The 19,760-nt window shown below is 47.4% G+C and overlaps 1 protein-coding gene across 2 annotated transcripts in view; it reads right to left on the reverse strand.

Moving 5' to 3' along the window:
• Positions 1 to 19,760, reverse strand: part of ME3 (malic enzyme 3) — a 156,931-nt gene that overhangs the window by 18,059 nt on the left and 119,112 nt on the right. For both annotated transcript variants that reach the window (XM_064169615.1, XM_064169608.1), the window contains exons 6-7: positions 18,013 to 18,116; positions 8,990 to 9,099 (exon numbers count right to left, since the gene is read on the reverse strand). In XM_064169615.1, the coding sequence (XP_064025685.1) occupies positions 8,990 to 9,099; positions 18,013 to 18,116 (214 nt within the window). The remainder of the gene's footprint in view (positions 1 to 8,989; positions 9,100 to 18,012; positions 18,117 to 19,760) is intronic.

Here is a 19,760-nt window from a genome sequence, read left to right on the forward strand (position 1 = left end):
AGGGCTCATGATTTTCAGCCTGTCCCTGCTTTGGATGGCTGTCTCCACTTCTGCACCCTTTGTGCAAGCTGCTAGGCTTGTGAAGCCTGAGGTCCTTTGAGAGTCACCGGTGGACTGCTCCCTCTCAGACCCTATCAGTAGCTAACTTCCTGGCTGCCTCCTGGCCTGGGGACCCTATCAGTTTTTGGCTTTCCCCTGCTGTTCTGAGGGCAGCATCGTCCTGTGACCATCCCACTCAGGAGGAAGTGCTCGAGACATTTCTGAGTTTGGTGGCTCTGTGACTCACCTCGGACTTCTGTGGCCTGGATCTCTATTATTGCATATTGCCTGCAATGTCAGAAGGCTGCTCCTGCAGAGGAATCCAGTAAGGGATCGCTGCTGAGCGCCTATCTCCCTTCTGTCAGTAAGCCTTTCCCTTCATCTTCTGCTCAGCCTGACTGATAGTGGGGTAAAGCTGTGTTTATAGCTTAGCCTGTTCCATTCCCTGACTTCCTAAATAGCTAGATTAGAATACCCTTTGTAAGATACCCCTGATCAAACGGAATCTGCTAATAAACTAAACTAATTTTGTATATAGTTTTGGGGGTAGGGTTGCAGGAAAAGAAAATAATTCTATTTTTCATACTTCCTGACTTGGCCACGTTAATTCCCTGCCTCCACAACAGACTGTTGATTAGGGCTTTCTCAAAGGATAAAAGTCCCAAAGCTTTTCTGCAGAGATTGCCCTCGTGCTCTGCCATTCTCACAGTGAATAATGCTTTTGTTAGGCCTGATCAGGTAACAATGATAGCAAAGGCTTTCTGTTGCAGCATAAATGTTTCAGCTCTGCAAGCTGTGTCAAGTGCCAATCACAGGTTGATGAATCTGATCCCACTTTTGCTTAACCCAGGCACAAACTCCTGCTGATTCTTCACAGAGCCCTAGGTAGAATCACAGAATGGTTGGGGTTGGAAGGGACCTTTAAAGATCATCTAGTCCAATTCCCCTGCAGCAAGCAGGGACACCTTCAACCACAGCAGTTTGCCCAGAGCCCTGTCCAACCTGACCTTGAATATTTCTGGGGATGGGGCATCTACCACCTCACTGGGCAACCTGTGCCAGTGTTTCACCATCCTTAGCAGAAAAAATGGCTTCCCTATATCTAGTCTAACTCTCTCCTCTTTGAGTATAAAACCACTACCCCTTGTCTTGTTGCAACAGGCCTTGCTATAAACTGTCCCTGTATTTCTTATAGGTCCCCTTTAAATACTGAAAGGCCACAATAAGGTCTCCTCAGAGTCCTCTTTTCTCCTTCAGGCTGAACAGCCCCCGTTCTCTCAGTCTCACCTCACAGGACAGCTGCTCCAGCCTTCTGATTTTTATTTCCACTGGTCTGACTCCAACAAGTTCATGTCCTTCTTGTGCTGAGGACTCTAGGAATGGACACAGTTGTTGCCAGGGTTGAGTAGAGGGGCAGAAGCACCTTGCTTGAACTGTGGTCATGCTGCTTTCCATGCAGCCCAAGAAACAGTTGGCTTTCTGGGCTGCAAGTGCACACTGTTGGTTCATGTCCAGCTCTTCATCCACCAATACCTCTAGGTTGCTGCTCTCTATCACATCCTCCCCCAGCCTCTATCAAGGCTTCAGCTGTCTTACTTTTTGTTTATCACAAGTTGAGCAAAGTTACAGAAGGAAGGGAAAGTGCAGGACCTAAAGCTTTCTTGTGTCACTCCAACTTCACATGCCTGCTTCACTGCCTGCCCTGGTACTTTACTGGGAAAAAGGAAGAAGTGACAATCAGTTTTCTCCCCTAGAGCTGAAACTGAAGCTGTTGCCCCTTGCATGAACCCAGACAGAGCTGGGAAAGGACTGATGTCATCACCCCCATAGAGGAAGGAGAAGCACTCCCTCAATGGGGAGCTCCTACGAGGCGGGCACTTTGAGCCAGCTCCTGCTAGCTCCCAGGCTAATGGCTTTCAGAGTAAGAGCAATCACCTCATCCCAGTTTGTGGTACCTGGCAGGCGTCCCACTCAGCGTCACCAGGCTGGCTCCAACTGGAAGAGGGCTGAGTCACTTTAATTCTGAGGGGTTGAGATGGATTTGGCAATACTGTAATTTGTGTGACAGGGAAAAAAAGAAAGAAAATAAAAGGCAGGCCTTAATATTTTAGACTGCTTTCAGTTCATGTAGGCCCCGAGGCAGCAAGAGGGAGACCCAAGGGAGATTAAGTGGAGCAATTAATCCTTTCTTCCCACGTCTGTGTGTAGGCACATGGAGTTCAGAGTCCCAGGAACCCACGGACAATGACTTCACATGAGTGTGGCTCAGCCCTGACTTAACTTGCACTGTTTGTGCCTAAGATGTGTTTTCAAATCAATATACTTAAAACAATTCTGGCTCAGAAGCTGGGGTAATTCAGGCTTCAGGAGGTCTGTTGCTGCCTGACTTAAGTAACACAAATCAGGGTTGCTTAGACAAGACTTTGTATGATTCCCATCCATCATTTAAAACCCAATTTGCACTGAACTCTTCAATTTTTGTTAAGGTAGGTGAATCACAAAACACCAGAATGTTAGAAAAGAGAGAGCCTGAGGAAAACCCCTGCTGAGGGGTCTGGAGCACAAGCACTATGGTGAGTGGCTGAGGGAGCTGAGATTATTTAGCCTGGAGAAGAGGAGGCTCAGGGGAGACCTCATTGCTGTCTACGACTACCTGAAGGGAAGCTGTAGCCAGGTGAGGGTCAGTCTCTTTTCCCAGGTGACCAGTGAGAGAACAAGGGGATACAGTCTCAAGCTGTACCAGGGGAGGTTTAGGCTGGATGTTAGGAAAAAACACTTCACAGAAAGAGTAACTGGCCATTGGAATGAGCTGCCCTGGCAAGTGGTGGAGTCACTGTCTCTGGGAGTGTTTAAAAAGAGACTGGCTGTGACACTTGGTGCCATGGTTTCGTTGGTTAGATGATGCTGGGTGATAGGTTGGACTCGATGATCTCAAAGGTCTTTTCCAACCTAATTAATCTGTAATTCTGTGCTTAGGAGGGTGTGAGAAAATGGCACTTTCTACCTTTCTCATGTCATCTGGGATACAGAGGGGTGAATAAATTGGACTACTCATCCCAGCTTCAACTTCATTAAAGCCTGACCTGACTCTAAAACAGGGCGAGTTGAGCAGACACAAGTTCTATCAGCTTCCCAAAGGTCCCCAAAACTCATTCCTGACTAGGACCCTGGCTTGCAATCCCTATTTCCTACAGTCACATAAAAAACCTGAAATGGTGACTTGATTCCCTTGCCCCATCCCTTGTCTGTGCAATAGAGGGGCAGGATTTCTTTCCTTATCTATGACTGAAACCGGTGCTTGCCAGATGCTTTATCTGAGAACGTAAGGGAGTTCAGTAAGAGGTGAAGTCCTCTTGTTTTCACAGGTGGAACTGTGTGCATTTTTCAGAGGACTCAGCATCTCCCATGCACCATGGAAGGCATCTAACCTGGGGAAAAGCAGACCAGGTCCATTTTATGGTAATGCTATTTTACAGTTTCCTCCTAGATGTGGTTTGCCTCTGAAGTAATTTCCAGGAACTGTCTAAGGCATTCAACTATGGCCAAAAAGACACTGTAAAATAGTCTCCTGCCTCCCACTCAAGACCTTGAATTTTGCTTTAATATCCTCTTTCTCTTCTATCTTAGAAACCATTCCAATTCACCAAGAAACATTTCCAATTCACTCAAGTTCCCTCAAGAAAACCTCAAGGCCCACAGATCTGCCACATCACCTGGCCTATTTTGCTTTCAACTGCTGAGTCTTATTCCACTTGCAGAGAGAGCAACTTACCCAGAATAAATCTTTACATCATTGGCTTCTTAGTATAGGCTTCATCTTTCCATCTCCAGAACAGTTTGAGTTCTTAGTTCCTCCATTCAAAACTGTATCTGCTTTTGCAGTGCTCCTCTCTATCTCCTTTTGCAGTGTTCCTCTCTCTGCTGAAAGCTCTTGTGGGTGGCAAGGGCACCTAATGAGTCTTCTTGTGCAGGAGAATCTCTCTCACCTTCTCTGAAGTGCCTTAAGCTCCTCTACTTCTGAACCCTTCTCCTGAGAGTGTCTCTGAGCAGGACCATGCATCCTGTCACACCACCCATATTCCCACAAGCCAGGGTCTTACTCCTTCGTGTGTCACGGCAGATGTGAACAAGCTGTTACACATACTGCCTAATACTGCTGGATGAGTAGCAGATGCAGAAGCAGCACTGCAAAGTTTGCTCACCAAAGAGCCAGTATTGTGTGAGAAATGTCTCTGGCATTTCTTTCAGTCTCTTTCAAGTACAAATGAAGATAAGCCCAATCAACTGCAAATAATTACAGTATCACACAGTATCAGGGTATCATCAGGGTTGGAAGAGACCTCATAGATCATCAAGTCCAACCCTTTACCACAGAGCACAAGGCCAGACCATGGCACCAAGTGCCACGTCCAATCCTGCCTTGAACAGCCCCAGGGACGGCGACTCCACCACCTCCCCGGGCAGCCCATTCCAGTGTCCAATGACTCTCTCAGTGAAGAACTTTCTCCTCACCTCCAGCCTAAATCTCCCCTGGCGCAGCCTGAGGCTGTGTCCTCTCGTTCTGGTGCTGGCCACCTGAGAGAAGAGAGCAACCTCCCCCTGGCCACAACCACCCCTCAGGTAGTTGTAGACAGCAATAAGGTCACCCCTGAGCCTCCTCTTCTCCAGGCTAACCAATCCCAGCTCCCTCAGCCTCTCCTCGTAGGGCTGTGCTCAAGGCCTCTCCCCAGCCTCGTCGCCCTTCTCTGGACACGCTCGAGCATCTCAATGTCCCTCCTAAACTGGGGGGCCCAGAACTGAACACAGTACTCAAGGTGTGGTCTAACCAGTGCAGAGTACAGGGGCAGAATGACCTCCCTGCTCCTGCTGACCACACCATTCCTGATGCAGGCCAGGATGCCACTGGCTCTCTTGGCCACCTGGGCACACTGCTGGCTCATGTTCAGGCGGGTATCAATCAGCACCCCCAGATCCCTCTCTCTCTGGCTGCTCTCCAGCCACTCCGACCCCAGCCTGTGTCTCTGCATGGGGTTGTTGTAGCCAAAGTGCAGCACCCTGCACTTGGAGCTATTGAACCCCATCCCATTGGACTCTGCCCATCTGTCCAGGCGGTCAAGGTCCCGCTGCAGAGCCCTTCTGCCCTCCAACCCAGCCACATCTGCCCCCAGCTTGGTGTCATCTGCAAACTTGCTGATGACTGACTCCATGCCCTCATCCAGATCATCTATGAAGATGTTAAAGAGGATGGGGCCCAGCACTGAACCTCGTGAAATTCTACATGTTGTGAGCAGGACTAGACAGAAGAAGAAAAGATGAAGACATTGACAGGAGAGCTACTGCTTATTTATAGGCACTTGGATGGGCAAACAGCATTTGCTTTATAGCAAAGTCATCCTAAGACCAGGATGCCACCAGGATGCAGCTTGTATCCCTGTGCTCATGTGAGCAGTTCTGCTGAGTGCCGAGTCTCGCAGGGCCTGGTACATACTGGTAAATAACTACATGCTGGTAAATAACCCAGCCTTGCTGCTCTCATTTCTCTTGGACCCTGGGAGAGTTATGCTAACCACTCTAGGGGAGAGCACATGAGTTCTCAGATTACAGTGGAGTTAGCATCCATGGAGTGGAAATTAGCAGGTTTACCTTTTCATTTATACATGTCATAAGGAGGATTGTAACAATAGAGGGACATTTTCAGCTAATGACCACCTGGCTCAGGGAAATGGAAAGTCCTGCATATCTGTTAAGGCATCATCATTGTTTTAGCTAAATTATAGAAAATTAATGGAACTCTCTAAATTACCTTAATAACCTAAAGCAGATGATCAGTTTTCTCCCTTGGACAATATTTCTGTAGTGAAGCAGCTAAATTCCTGAAGATAATTAACAAACAATGAGAAGGACTGGTTGTAGATGTTAAGGTTGGAGGTAATCTTGGCTGTAGAGACCATGAGATGTTAGAGTTTAGTATCACTAGAGAAAGAAGCAGGGTTCTGCACTTTGGTCATAACAACCCCAAGCAGCGCTACAGGCTGGGGACAGAGTGGCTGGAGAGCAGGCAGGAGGAAAGGGCCCTGGGGGTACTGGTAGATAGTAGCTGAAGATGAGCCAGCAGTGTGCCCAGGTGGCCAAGAGAGCCAATGGCATCCTGGTCTGGATCAGGAACAGTGTGGCCAGCAGGACAAGGGAGGTTATTCTTCCCCTGTACTCAGCACTGGTCAGGCCACACCTTGAGTGCTGTGTCCAGTTCTGGGCTCCTCAATTCAAGAGAGATGTTTTGATGCTGGAACATGTCCAGAGAAGGGTAACAAAGCTGGTGAGGGGCCTGGAACACAAACCCTGTGAGGAGAGGCTGAGGGAGCTGGGGGTGTTTAGCCTGGAGAAGAGGAGGCTCAGGGATGACCTCATTGCTGTCTACAGCTACCTGAAGGGACATTGTAGCCAGGTGGGGAGGTGGCCTCTTCTCCCAAGCAACCAGCAATAGAACAAGGGGACACAGCCTCAAGTTGTGCTGGGGAAAGTATAGGCTGGATGTTAGGAGGAAGTTGTTGTCAGAGAGAGTGATTGGCATTGGAATGGGCTGCCCAGGGAGGTGGTGGAGGCACCGTCCCTGGAGGTGTTGAAGCAAAGCCTGGCTGAGGCAGTTAGTGCCATGGTCTGGTTGACTGGCTAGGGCTGGGTGCTAGGTTGGACTGGATGATCTTGGAGGTCTCTTCCAACCTGGCTGATTCTATGATTCTGTGATCAGTAAAATGTCAGCCCTGGACTTTAAGAGGGCTAACTTTGCCCTCTTTAAAACTCTACTTAGAAGCATCCAGTGGACTAGGGCTTCAGAAGGAAAGGGGGTCCAAGAGAGATGGTTAACATTCAAACATTACCTCCTCCAGGCTCAAGAAAAATGTATTCCTTGAAAAAAGGCAACAAGTGAGAGAGGCAGAAGACCTGCATGGCTAAGCAGGGAGCTGAGTCTTGCCAGTAGGGTGAAAGAAAGCAAAAAGTGCTTTTTGAAGTACATCAATAACAAAAGGAAGATCAAGGAAAAAGTAGGTCCCCTACTGAACAACATGGGAGGTTTGGTAACCAAAGATGCAGAGATGGCAGAGCTGCTGAATGCCCTCTTTGCCTCAGTCTTTACTGCTAAGACTGCCCCTCAGGAATCTCAGTCTCTGGAAGCAAGAGAGCAAACTGGAGAGAAGAGGACACTCCACTAGTCAGTCAGGACTGGGTTAGAGATCATTTGTGCCAGCTGAAGACACACAAATCCATGAGCCCTGGTGTGTTGCACTTGTAAGTGCTGAGAGAATTGGCTGATGTTGTGGCTGAGCCTCTCTCCATCATTTGTGAAGTCATGGAGAACAGGGAAGGTGCCTGACAACTGGAAGAAAGCCAATGTCAGTCCAGTCTTCAAAAAAGGCAAGAAGGAAGACCCAGGTAACTACATACCAGTCAGCCTTGCCTCCATCCCTGGAAAGGTGATGGAGCAGCTCATTCTGGAGGCCATCTCTGACCACATGGAAGAAAAGAGGGTTATCAGGAGCAGCCAACATGGATTTACCAAGGGAAGATCTTGCTTGACTAAGCTAAGAGCCTTCTATGATACCATGACCAAAGGAAGAGATGTGGATGTAATCTACTTTGACTTCAGCAAGGCTTTTGATACTGTCTCCCACAACATCCTCATAAATAAACTCAGGAGATGTGGCATAGATGGCTGGTCTGTCAGGTGGATTGAAAACTGCCTCCACAACAGAGTTCAGAGTTGTCATCAATGGCACAAAATCAAGATCGAGGCCTGTGGCCAGTAGTGTTCCCCAGGGTTCAGTACTGGGTCCAGTTTTGTTCAGTATCTTTATCAATGACCTGGATGAGGGCATTGAGTGCACCCTCAGCAAGTTCACTGATGATACAAAACTGGGGGGGGATGGCCAACAGTCTGCCAGGCTGTGCTGCCATCCAATGAGACCTGGACTTGCTGAGAGCTGGGTGAAGGCAAACCACATGAAGATCAATAAGGACAAGTGCAGGGTCCTCCATCTGGGGAGGAAGAACAACAGGCACCAGTACGGGATGGGGGCTGCCCTGCTGGAAAGCAGCTCCATGGAGAAAGACCTTGGAGTCCTGGTGGACAGCAAGTTCTGCATGGGTCAGCAATGTGCCCTTGTGGCTGAGAGAACCAATCACATCCTGGGGTGCATCAGGAAAAGTGTGCCCAAGAGGCTTAGGGAGCTTCTTCTCCCCCTCTACTCTGCCCTAGTGAGACCACATCTGGAATATTGTGTCCAGTTTTAGGCTCCCCAGTTCAAGAGAGACTGAGACATGGTGGAGAGAGTCCAGCAGAGAGCCCAGAGGATGACTGGGGGACTTAAGCACCTGCCCTGTGAAGAGAGACTGAAAGACCTGAGGCTGTTTAGTTTAGAGAAGAGAAGACCACGAGGAGATCTTATCAATGTCTGCAAGTATCTGAGGGGTGGGTGTCAAGTGGATGGGGCCAATGTCAGCCAATAATAAGACAAAGTCCAATGGCTACAAACTGAAACACAGAAGGTTTCTCCTCAACATGAGGAGAAACTTCTTTACAGTAAGGGTGACAGAGCACTGGAACAGGCTGCCCTGAGAGGTTGTGGAGTCTCTTCCTCTGGAGACTTTCCTCTGGAGACTGCCTGGATGTGTTCCTGAGTGAACTACCCTAGGGGATCTTGCCTTGGCAAGGAGGTTGGACTTGATGATCTCTGGAGGTCCCTTCCGACCCCTGAAGTTCTGTGATTCCATAATGCAGCCTCAGTTTTCACTTTAGATTGCTGTGCTTTTGCTTACATTTTAAAGTGCTTATCTGTAAACTCTAAAATCTACCAGACATTGAGTATTGTACAATAAACAATCTCGTGACCTTCATCATCTTTCCTCATGACAAGGTGAAGGTAACAATTTTCATCCTCCTACCAGTCCTTACCTTGAATATCATCATTGAACGTACAGTATCTGTCGCGGTATTTATTGAGGAGCCGAAAAGCGTTGGCATTGGCAAAGTCTTCAAACTGAATCAGACAATTCATGCCATACCTGCAAACAGAGATACCTGTCAATGAAAAGGGATAAAAGTCTTCCCACCACACAGGATGTTAGGCACATATTTTATCAGGACAATGTAGCTAGTGCAGAGATAAACATATCGTAAGAGAAATGTGTCACGGTAACCGCTGTGAGGATCTCACCTTTCCCAAGGTCCATACACTCAGAAATGTGGAGTAGCTAAGAATAAAATTGGGATGGGTTTAAAATTACCCCAAATAAAATCACCAGACTAGCTCTGAAGGCTTGGAAGCAAATGAAGCTAGATCATAGAATCATAGAATCAACCAGATTGGAAGAGACCTCCAAGATCATCCAATCCAACCTAGCACCCAGCCCTGTCCAATCAACTAGACCATGGCACTAAGCGTCTCCAAGTCTCAGGTTTCAAGTTGTGCTGGAGGAGGTATAGGCTGGATGTTAGAAGGAAGTTCTTCACAGAGAAAGTGATTTGCCATTGGACCGTGCTGCCCAGGGAGGTGGTGGAGTCACTATTCCTAGACGTGTTCAAGAAAAGCCTGGCTGAGGCACTTAGTGCCATGGTCTAGTTGATTGGCCGGGGCTGGGTGCTAGGTTGGCCTGGATGATCTTGGAGGTCTCTTCCAACCTGGCTGATTCAATTCTCTGATTCTGATACAGAAAATCTGACTGCCAAGGAGACATCAGTTAAAGAGACATCAGCAAGTGCTCATTTCACCTGGGCCAAGAGATGAGAGAAAAACCCTGCCTGTATGATCCCATGGGTGGAGTGTTTTGCAGTGTGATTTCACATAGAACATTTTTGTGCTTCAGAAATGTTCCTCTCCACTGAGCTGCTTTGCAGGAAGCCAGCACACAGTGTCAACTAGTGACCCATAGAGTCAAATGACAGGAAATAACTGCAAACTTCCCATAATGATCTACTAAAATCAGGGCAAGTCTGCTGCTTCTAAAAACCAGGCAACAAACTGCTCTGTGTCTGTAGAATTCCAGAACCCTGTAAAACTCTAGGCTGCATTAAAGCTTTGTGAGTAACATCAGATGTGATGGTTTGGGTGTTACCTGGCACCCCACACTTAAGAAAATCACCCAGACTAGACTCAGCCAGCTCTGGAAATTGGAAGAATGAAGCTTTACATTTACAGCTTAGCACAATATACAAGCAGACATTCACAATATTTACAGCTTCATACAGAAACATACAGGTTAGAGGTAATACAGAAACACAGCAGCCCTCCCAGAAACCTGAGTCCCCAGGAGGGGCTCCCACCCCTCTACCTTAACCCAGACTTTGTCTTACGTTCAAGGTGAGTTTGGAGGGTCAGCCAGGGGGGTTAGGAAGCAGAAGGATTAGCCAGCCAGCAAGTTAGGTTAGAAAGAGAAGTGCAGCCCAAAAGCTAGAGAGAGACTCTGTATTATCTATGTTTGTGTTCTTGTTCTTATACATGATGATACTGTGATCCTGTGATCTCAGCAAGCCTATGAGTGAAGCAGACATCACCACTGTTTCCTTTTCACAGCCTATAGTCTAATTCTTCTCACCAAAATATCCCAGCTAGGCTCAAACTAGCACACCTAGAAGGGCTATAAGTAATCTTTTCTGTCACATAATGCAATAGGGCAGTGGGAGAAGCTCAGAGAATGAATAATGCAACTATCAGCAACCTCTGGGCTGCAGGCAGCTGAGAAAGGTTCTAAATAGCTGCACTGTGTGAGAGACCTGAGCCTCTTCTGGGACTGTAAGCAACACAGAGGCAGCATCACCTTGCATACCTCCCATTCAGGTTTCCTTCCATTGCCACTGAAACCTGGAGCTGGGGCCATGCCTGCTTTAAACTAGAAAGTGATGCAGGACAAAACATGCTGCATTTGAGAACTGTGGCTCCTGCCACAAGGAGCTCTCTTCTTGGCACTCACTGTGGGCAGTCAGGCCCTGGATGTTTTCATTAGTAGTATTATTCTTTTCCATTTCTAGTGTGTCTGTCAGCAAAGAGACAATGACAACTACATGCATTGTGCTCCTTAATTTCTCCACCATGAGAAATTCCAGTTTCATAAACCTTCTAGTCTCTAAAAGACAAGAGGGCTGGTGTTTACACTTGGGTCATGTTCTCTGTGCTTGCTGTTAGGGAAGGATCACGATGGGGACAGATGTTTTATCAGAGCCTGTTGGGACAGTACAAGGGACAGTGGTTTCAAACTAAAAGAGGGTAGATGCAGACTGTATTTAAAGAAGAATTTTTTTACAGTGAAGGTAATGAAACACTGGAGCAGGTTGCCAGAGAAGTGGTTGAGATGCTGGAACGTGTCCAGAGGAGGGTGACAAAGCTGGTGAGGGGCCTGGAACACAGCCCTGTGAGGAGAGGCTGAGGCAGCTGGGGGTGTGCAGCCTGGAGAAGAGGAGGCTCAGGGGTGACCTCATTGCTGTCTACAACTACCTGAAGGGAGGCTGTAGCCAGGTGGGGGTTGGCCTCTTCTCTCAGGCAACCAGCAACAGAACAAGGGGACACAGTCTCAAGTTGTGCCAGAGGAGGTCTAGGCTGGATGTTAGGAGGAAGTTGTTGGCAGAGAGAGTGATTGGCATTGGAATGTGCTGCCCAGGGAGGTGGTGGAGTCACTGTGCCTGGAGGTGTTGAAGCAAAGCCTGGATGAGGCACTTAGTGCCATGGTCTAGCTGACTGGCTAGGGCTGGGTGCTAGGTTGGACTGGATGATCTTGGAGGTCTCTTCCAACCTGCTTGAGTCTATGACTCTATGATTCTAAATACTACATATATACTACTAGGGCAGAGCCCAGGACAGCTCTCATGAGCTCCCACAGCTACCCTGGAGCACTGTCACAGCCCAGACTCACCAGATCAGGCAGTGATCGTGGCAAGACCCTAAGACCTGATGCTTTAAATGAAAGAAAAAAGTATTGAAGAGTCACAATTAAAATCTCTGGATGATGGCACTTAGTGCCATGGTCTAGTTGATTGGATAGGGCTGGGTGCTAGGTTGGACTGGATGACCTTGGAGGTCTCTTCCAACCTGGTTGATTCTATGATTCTATGTTCAAATCCCAGTGCTCAAAGACTGGTGTGTTGAGAGGACTTTAAAGAACTTGTGCTGCTCAAAGTCTCTGCAATTAAACATGAATTAGGCAGTGGCCACACTGAGCTATACTAGAAATCCAGCAGTTAGTGCTTACTGCTCTTTGCTAACAGCACTTTGGTGGTTGCCTACAGCACTCCATTCTACAATGATGTGACTGGCCAGAGGTTAAACTTAGAGAGGAAAATGAACAACACAGCTGCTGAGGACATTAACAGCAACATCCTTGTGAGTATCAACATGATGAGTCAGATCTACTGTCCTCCCTCCACAGCACAGTAACTCAAGATTTGTGTAACCTGTTTCATCCCAAAGGAATTCAAAGCACTCTACAAAGTATTTGGGTAGCATCCAAAAATAAAATGTGGCCAACTTGTGTCTGGAGCACAGAAGTGCTTTAATATGCTACAATGCTAAAAACCCCTCTGGTTTAGGAGACAAGATGGAGAATCTTTGTTACTGCAAAGGGAAAGGGTGGTCAAAGAGCTGCTACTTGCACTGGAATTCAGCCAAGAAAATGCAGCACAGAATGGGATTTCTTCCACTACCTTTACATATCTTAAAGTTGGCTGTGTAAGGTTGAGCTACATAACTCTGGCTGCTTGCTCAGGCAACAGGGCAATAGAGGCATGACCTAGTAACTTATTGGAACTACTCTAAATATAAAATACAAGCAGACAAAACTTCTGGAGATGCCTTTTGCTCCACGAGCTCTGTGAAGATGGTCTAAGGTGACAAACTTTAATTTACATGTCTGACTTTAGACACCTAAATTAGGAGAGATGACCTAATGTTATCTAATTCTGTTATCTGGAGCAGCTCTCCTATGAGGACAGACTGAAAGAATTGGGGCTGTTCAGTCTGGAGAAGAGGAGGCTCCCAGGTGGTCTTCTTGTGGCCTTCCAGTATCTGAAGGGGGCCTACAGAAAAGCTGGGGAGGAACTTTTCAGGGCATCAGGGAGTGACAGGACTAGGGGGAATGGAGCAAAGCTGGAGGTGGGGAGAGTCAGAGTGGACATGAGGAGGAAGTTGCTGAGCATGAGAGTGGTGAGAGCCTGGAATGGGTTGCCCAGGGAGGTGGTTGAGGCCCCATCCCTGGAGATGTTTAAGGCCAGGCTGGCCGAGGCTGTGGGCAGCCTGACCTAGGGTAGGGTGTCCCTGGACATGGCAGGGGGGTTGGAACTTGATGTTCCTTGTAGTCCCTTCCAACTCTGACTGATTCTATGATTCTATGATGTCAAGCTAAGAGGGGACCTATCATAGAATCATAGAATCAACCAAGTTGGAACAGTCCTCCAAGATCATCCAGTCCAACTTAGCACCCAGCCCTAGCCAGTCAACCAGACCATGGCACTAAGTGCCTCAGTCAGGCTTTTCTTGAACACCTCCAGGGACAGTGACTCCACCACCTCCCTGGGCAGCCCATTCCAATGCAAATCACTCTCTCTGTGAAGAACTTCCTCCTAACATCCAGCCTAGACCTCACCCAGCACAACTTGAAACTGTGTCCCCTTGTTCTGTTGATGGCTGCCTGGCAGAAGAGACCAACCCCACCTGGCTACAGCCTCCCTTCAGGTAGTTGTAGACAGCAATGAGGTCTGCCCTGAGCCTCCTCTTCTCCAGGCTAAACACTCCCAGCTCCCTCAGCCTCTCCTCACAGGGCTGTGTTCCAGGCTAGGCTCAATGGACCAAGTTTTGCACACAGTTGCCTCCCAAGAGGAACAAAATACTTAGCCTGGAGCCCTGCTTAAAGAGCTCAGTCGTTTCATGTATTTTAGGTGAAAGAGTAATGAATGGAACTTTGGGCAGCAGGGAAACACAGACATGTATCCAGCTGTTTCAGAAAAGGGCTTTTCTTTCTAAAATTGCCCAGAAGTTGATTTGATTTTAAAACACTGTAAATGCCACCTCTGAAGCCTCTGACACTCTGCTCGTTTCATTACTAGATGCCTATTATGAGACCAGGAGCCCTTTCTGCTGACTGTAGGGGTCTCAAGCTATAGAAATTTGACATCTGTTTGATACTATTATTGCATCAGAAAAGTAAATCTCCACTCCCTTGGCTTTCTTGTGGGCTCTTACACATTCCACTTCAATGACAAATGTCCCTCGAGCAGGCAGTGATTTGACAGAGTAGGAGGCACTCCTGCAGTGAACCTGACAAATGGTCTCCATGAGAAGCTGAGGCACCCTCAGGAAGTAGACAGAATTTCTGCACGAACATCAAGCTGAAGGAAACCCTCAAACTGCAATAGATTTGTGTCAACTCATATGATTCTTCACCAAAGAACTGAATTTGGATGTGACATCACAGGCTTGCATAAGCAAGCACAGCAGCCTGGAGATCACAGCAGTTTGTACTCACAGCTTTCCTTGCACATGGAAGCAGGCTACAATAAAGCAGCACGTTCTTGACCTCCTGAACAATTTCTGCTTCCTTTCTTAACAGAAGTGAGAGCTCCTACTGGGTTGCATCCAGTCATTCCAGTGGAAACTTGAAAGCAAATGAACCTCTTTCATGCAAGTGTGCCAAACCCAGGCTGCTAGCAGGACTGTTCACCAGCCCAGAGCTTACAGAGGATCGCACTCCAACACCGCTTTAAAGTCTGCTGGTGGTCAGGATGATATTACAGGGTAACAACTCCTTTCACTCAAGGATCTCCAAATACTTTACAGATGTGAATGGAGAAGTGCAAAGTGGAATTTCCCAGCCCCACTTTGTTGTAAAAAAACACAACTTTTTCAGGCTATGTTCAAGCAATTCATCGTGGCTGAGAACTAGAAAAGCTGGGAGAGGGGCCCCAGGAACTTGATTCCCACTACTTGGATGAAAACATTAGACATGACATCACCTCCTCACGAGATAAGAGCTCATTGTTTCATGGCTGAGCGTCTTCTCCTTTCAGTGTAGAGATTAGCTCATGTAAACTAAAGACAGGAAAATAACAGCCAACCCTTCCTCTCCAGCACCAAGCACAGAGAAGAACTGCCTCTCTGCCGCCGTCACTGACAGTGCAGGACTAGTGGGTGCTATGAGCTCTGCATTTAACACCACAAGCATGAATCCCACAGCCAAATTAGTCACGGCTGAAACCATCAGCTGGGTTCTCATTCTATTGTTCCCATTCTGTCATCAACATCAACACTGCAATATCCCTGTGGTGTCCTGGCCAGAAGGAAGTAGAACTGTTTCCTTGAAGAATTAATTAGTAACTGCAATCAAAACAAACTAAAATCCTGCAAATCAGCGCTGACAACTCTTAAATCTTTTTGACCTGTAGAGCCTTTTGTTATTCCTAGCTGTGTTTTACCAGTTTTCTAGCTTCCAAGAGATCCTGCCCACCAAGGAAACTCACAAGTTTCTAGTATAGAATCACAGAACCAACCAGGTTGGAAGAGACCTCATATAACACTATACTACACTGTAACCAAACATCATTTCAACCAGGCTTTCTTAGCAAATATAAAGGGACAAAACAGAGCCCAAACACAAAATTATTTTCTCTGCACTCATCCTTGGGTATTTTCATAGAATCATAGAGTTAACCAGGTTGGAAGAGACCTCCAAGATCATCCAGTCCAATCCAGCCCTGTCCAGTCAACTAGACCATGGCACCAAGTGCCTCAGCCAGGCTTTGCTTCAACACCTCCAGGGACAGTGACTCCACCACCTCCCTGGGCAGCCCATTCCAATGCAAATCACTCTCTCTGCCAACAACTTCCTCCTAACATCCAGCCTAGACCTCCCCTGGCACAACTTGGGACTGTGTCCCCTTGTTCTGTTGCTGGTTGCCTGGCAGAAGAGACCGACCCCCACCTGGCTACAGCCTCCCTTCAGGTAGTTGGAGACAGCAATGAGGTCACCCCTGAGCCTCAATCCAACAGGCAAGGCTGTGTTACTGTGTTCAGACCCACAGGTACAGGAGCTGTATCACTAGCAAGTATCTTCACCCAGTAAGTGGGCAACTGCAGCTGGCTGGGTTGAAGTACTGGCTGGCCATTGTACAGGACATGTCTACACCACACTGCTGAACAGCAAAGGAGAGACTCCTCTCTTAGTGTGCTAGTTTGAAGCTAGCTAGAATGTTTTGGTGAGAAGAACTAGATTACAGGCTGTGGAAGGGAAACAATGGTGATGTCTACTTCCCTCATAGGCTTGCTGAGAGGTATAAGAACAAGAATCTGAACATAGATAAGGGAATCATTCTCCTGCTGGGGAGCTCTGAGCTGCATCTCTCTCTAGACTCTCTGCTGTCTCTCTGATAATCCACTTTGCTTCATAACCCCCTGGCTGAACCTCCATTCTTCCTTGGGACTGGGATAAGGTAGAGAGGGGTGGGAGAAGGTGGAAGGGTGGTTGGGAGCCCCTCCTGGGGACTCAGGTTTCTGGGAGGGCTGTTGTGTTTCTGTATTACCTTTCAACTTGCATATTTCTGTCTATAACTGTATATACTGTGAATATCTGCCTGTATATTGTGCTAAGCCTTAAATATAAGCTTCATTCAATTTCCAGAGCTGGCTGAGTCTAGTCTGGGTGATTTCCAAAGTGTGTGGGGAGTAGGAAACACCCAAACCATCACACTTAGCAGCACTGCTGCACAGAGCCACCACATCAACAGATGCTGAAATTCTCCATGACACACTCGTTTCCCTCAAAAGTTGGTTTGTCAGCTGTGGCTGAATGAAATGCTGAATCCTCATCATTTCAGTCTCTATTTCCTATCCAAGTGGGCAGTTGGAGTGTGTGTGAAGACATGCTCCTCAGCAGATGGGTAGCTGTTGTCCTTATGTGATGGCTCTTGCCTCAAAGGAGACAGGATGAACTGTGAGTCGATGACAGATGTACCACTCACTCCCTTCCACGTGTGGAGGAACACACACATACATGCAGCCAGCTGGAGACACAAAAAGGAGGAAGATCAAGCACAGCTCCTGTGAAGAAAAGACCCTACAGCACACAGGCAGGCAGCTGCCTATTAATCAGGCACAGGCTGCAGCTCTCTGCTACTCTTTATCAATCTCATCTGCTGCTTTAGCAAAGACAGAAAAAGCTACTTAGGAGCTTAGGGCTTTCTTAATATTCTTTTTTGGATTTAACAGCTGTTTTCACTTTCATTCTTATGGTAACTTCTCCAGATAGTCATGGAGATTTTAATAGATTTTATCAGAAAGAGGAACTCAATGCAGTGCAAGAGCTGCACATAACAGAGCTGAGGTTGAGACTCTGCTCTTCCCTGCCACATCAGAGACTTTACTTACTCCCAGCTAGTGAATAAGAACGGAACCATGCACTTGATCTGTCCCACCATTAAAAAGACAATGCTTACGATCCTGGCCTCTGCTCTTTGCAGACTTAAATGCCAGCAAGGAAGCTCCTATTCGTGAGAGAGCAACAGCCAGGCAGTCTGCAGACTCACACAGACATCACATGCCATTTCCACTTAGATGATTTCCTTCACAGTGGTGAAAGAGAGCAACTTCCTTTACCAAATACAAACAAACCAAAGTTTAGGTTCTGCCTCTGCTGAATGAGGCTCATAAATGCACGATAGAGGCCAGATCCAGCCCATAGGGCATCCATTTGACAGCTCTGGCCTATATGGACAGGAAATGCTTATATATAATCAGTCACATTTCACTTCTCTGAGGACAAATATTTTTAACACGGAGTGCTTAAGCACAAAGAGTAATTTGTAGACCACCCAGGAGAGATGCACTTAAATGCCCCTTTTTTGCTTTGATAATCAATTATACTACTGCTTATTTCACGAGTTGCAAGGTTTGCTCTTAAATGGAAGCAGCCCAGAGGAGCCATGTGCATCATCCCACTTACTTGCTGGTAACTGCCTGCATAAACTCATCAATCAGTTCGTCGTACTGTTTCCCACGAACCCGCTTGTGTTTCAGTCCGATATAGAGTGGATCACTCAGCAGAGCCTAGGACACAAAGCAAGTCTGTTAACATCTTCACTTCCATGGATGAACACAGATTTATGTCCTGGCCTACTCAAAAAGTTTGTCTGGTGTGGTTGTATTACTTGTGTTTACGATGCAGCTCTTCCTGAGTAGAAAGCGTTTCAGTGAGAAGCTACAGCCAGGAGGATGCTCAGAGGGCTGGAGCAGCTCTGCTGTGAGGACAGACTGAAAGAGTTGGGGCTGTGCAGTCTGGAGAAGAGGACCCTCCAAGGTGACCTTCTTGTGGCCTTCCAGTGTCTGAAGGGGGCCTATAAAAAAGCTGGGGAAGGACTTTTCAGGCTCCCAGGGAGTGCCAGTACTAGGGGGAATGGAGCAAAGCTGGAGGTGGGGAGATTCAGAGTGGACATGAGGAGGAAGTTGTTGAGCATGAGAGTGGTGAGAGCCTGGAATGGGTTGCCCAGGGAGGTGGCTGAGGCCCCATTGCTGGAGGTGTTTAAGGCCAGGCTGGCCGAGGCTGTGGCCAGCCTGACCTAGGGTAGGGTGTCCCTGCCCATGGCAGGGGAGTTGGAACTAGGTGATCCTTATGGTCCCTTCCAACCCTGACTGATTCTATGATTCTATGATTCCATGGACTAGCTTTTTGTGTAAATAAGTCAGAGGGATTCATGCTTCTTGAAACTCATAGGAAATGGAGCTCTACAGCTCTACCAAGACTTCCTGAGAAAGAGCCTTATGGCTGCTGAATAAAACTTATCTTATATGGGGAGTGTTTACTGTTGATTCAGCACTGAGGTTACCAGAAAAGCTGTTGACCATAAGCAGTACTTTGAGCAATGAAGACCATCTGAAGTAACTTGACATGTGTCCTTTAGGCTATTAAGTGACAGCCCAGGGCTGATCAGAACCAGTGACCAGATGCCAAAACATTCCCAAACCCTGCACCTACCTAGCACTCACCTCAGTTATGTGTAGGTGTCCAGCCAAGGTACTGGCATATGACAGATTATTTTTTGGCTCCTCTTAGGAAAATAAACCCATGCCAGGTTTGGTTCAATCAGTCAGGATCCCTAAGCCACCTGGAAATGACTGTGTCAGCATGGAAATAGGACATATATTGGGGAAAATCACAGGACAAAGAGCAGCAGGAGACAGGAGGGCCAGCACCTCCCTGAGTCACTGCAAAGCCACTCTACTTCCCTTCCGATTTCAGGAACTGAATCATTCACATGAGAAGGGGATAAGGCTTCTCAAACCTATTGTCCTGCCGCCATGTGGGCCCTGAATACTGTCAGGTATGCCAAAATTACATTTGTTTTTATAGCCACAGCTGTTCTCTAGAAGGAAAGATGAAAGAGGTTTTCCTCTGAGTTTCGATACATTAACCCTTCAGGGCCATGAAGCAGAAAGCAAACTCATTTGCAGGACTACCCTGACTGCTCCTGTAGCACCACCTGCTCTGAGGCTGGGTCATGGAGTATAACATCCTCTCCTAGGCAAGCTGAGAAATGACAAAATCAGGAAAGACTACTTTGCTAAAAGAGCATACAAACTACTCTGAGCTGTCAGAAAGGCTGGGGACTAATGCTAAGAATACAACTCAGCTGCTCCATTTACTCCTGAGGTTCCTCTGTTTGCCAGTCACTCTAGAATCATCACCGAGTGACA

This window comes from Pogoniulus pusillus, chromosome 3 (genome assembly GCF_015220805.1).
Source record: "Pogoniulus pusillus isolate bPogPus1 chromosome 3, bPogPus1.pri, whole genome shotgun sequence".
NCBI classification, from domain to species: domain Eukaryota; kingdom Metazoa; phylum Chordata; class Aves; order Piciformes; family Lybiidae; genus Pogoniulus; species Pogoniulus pusillus.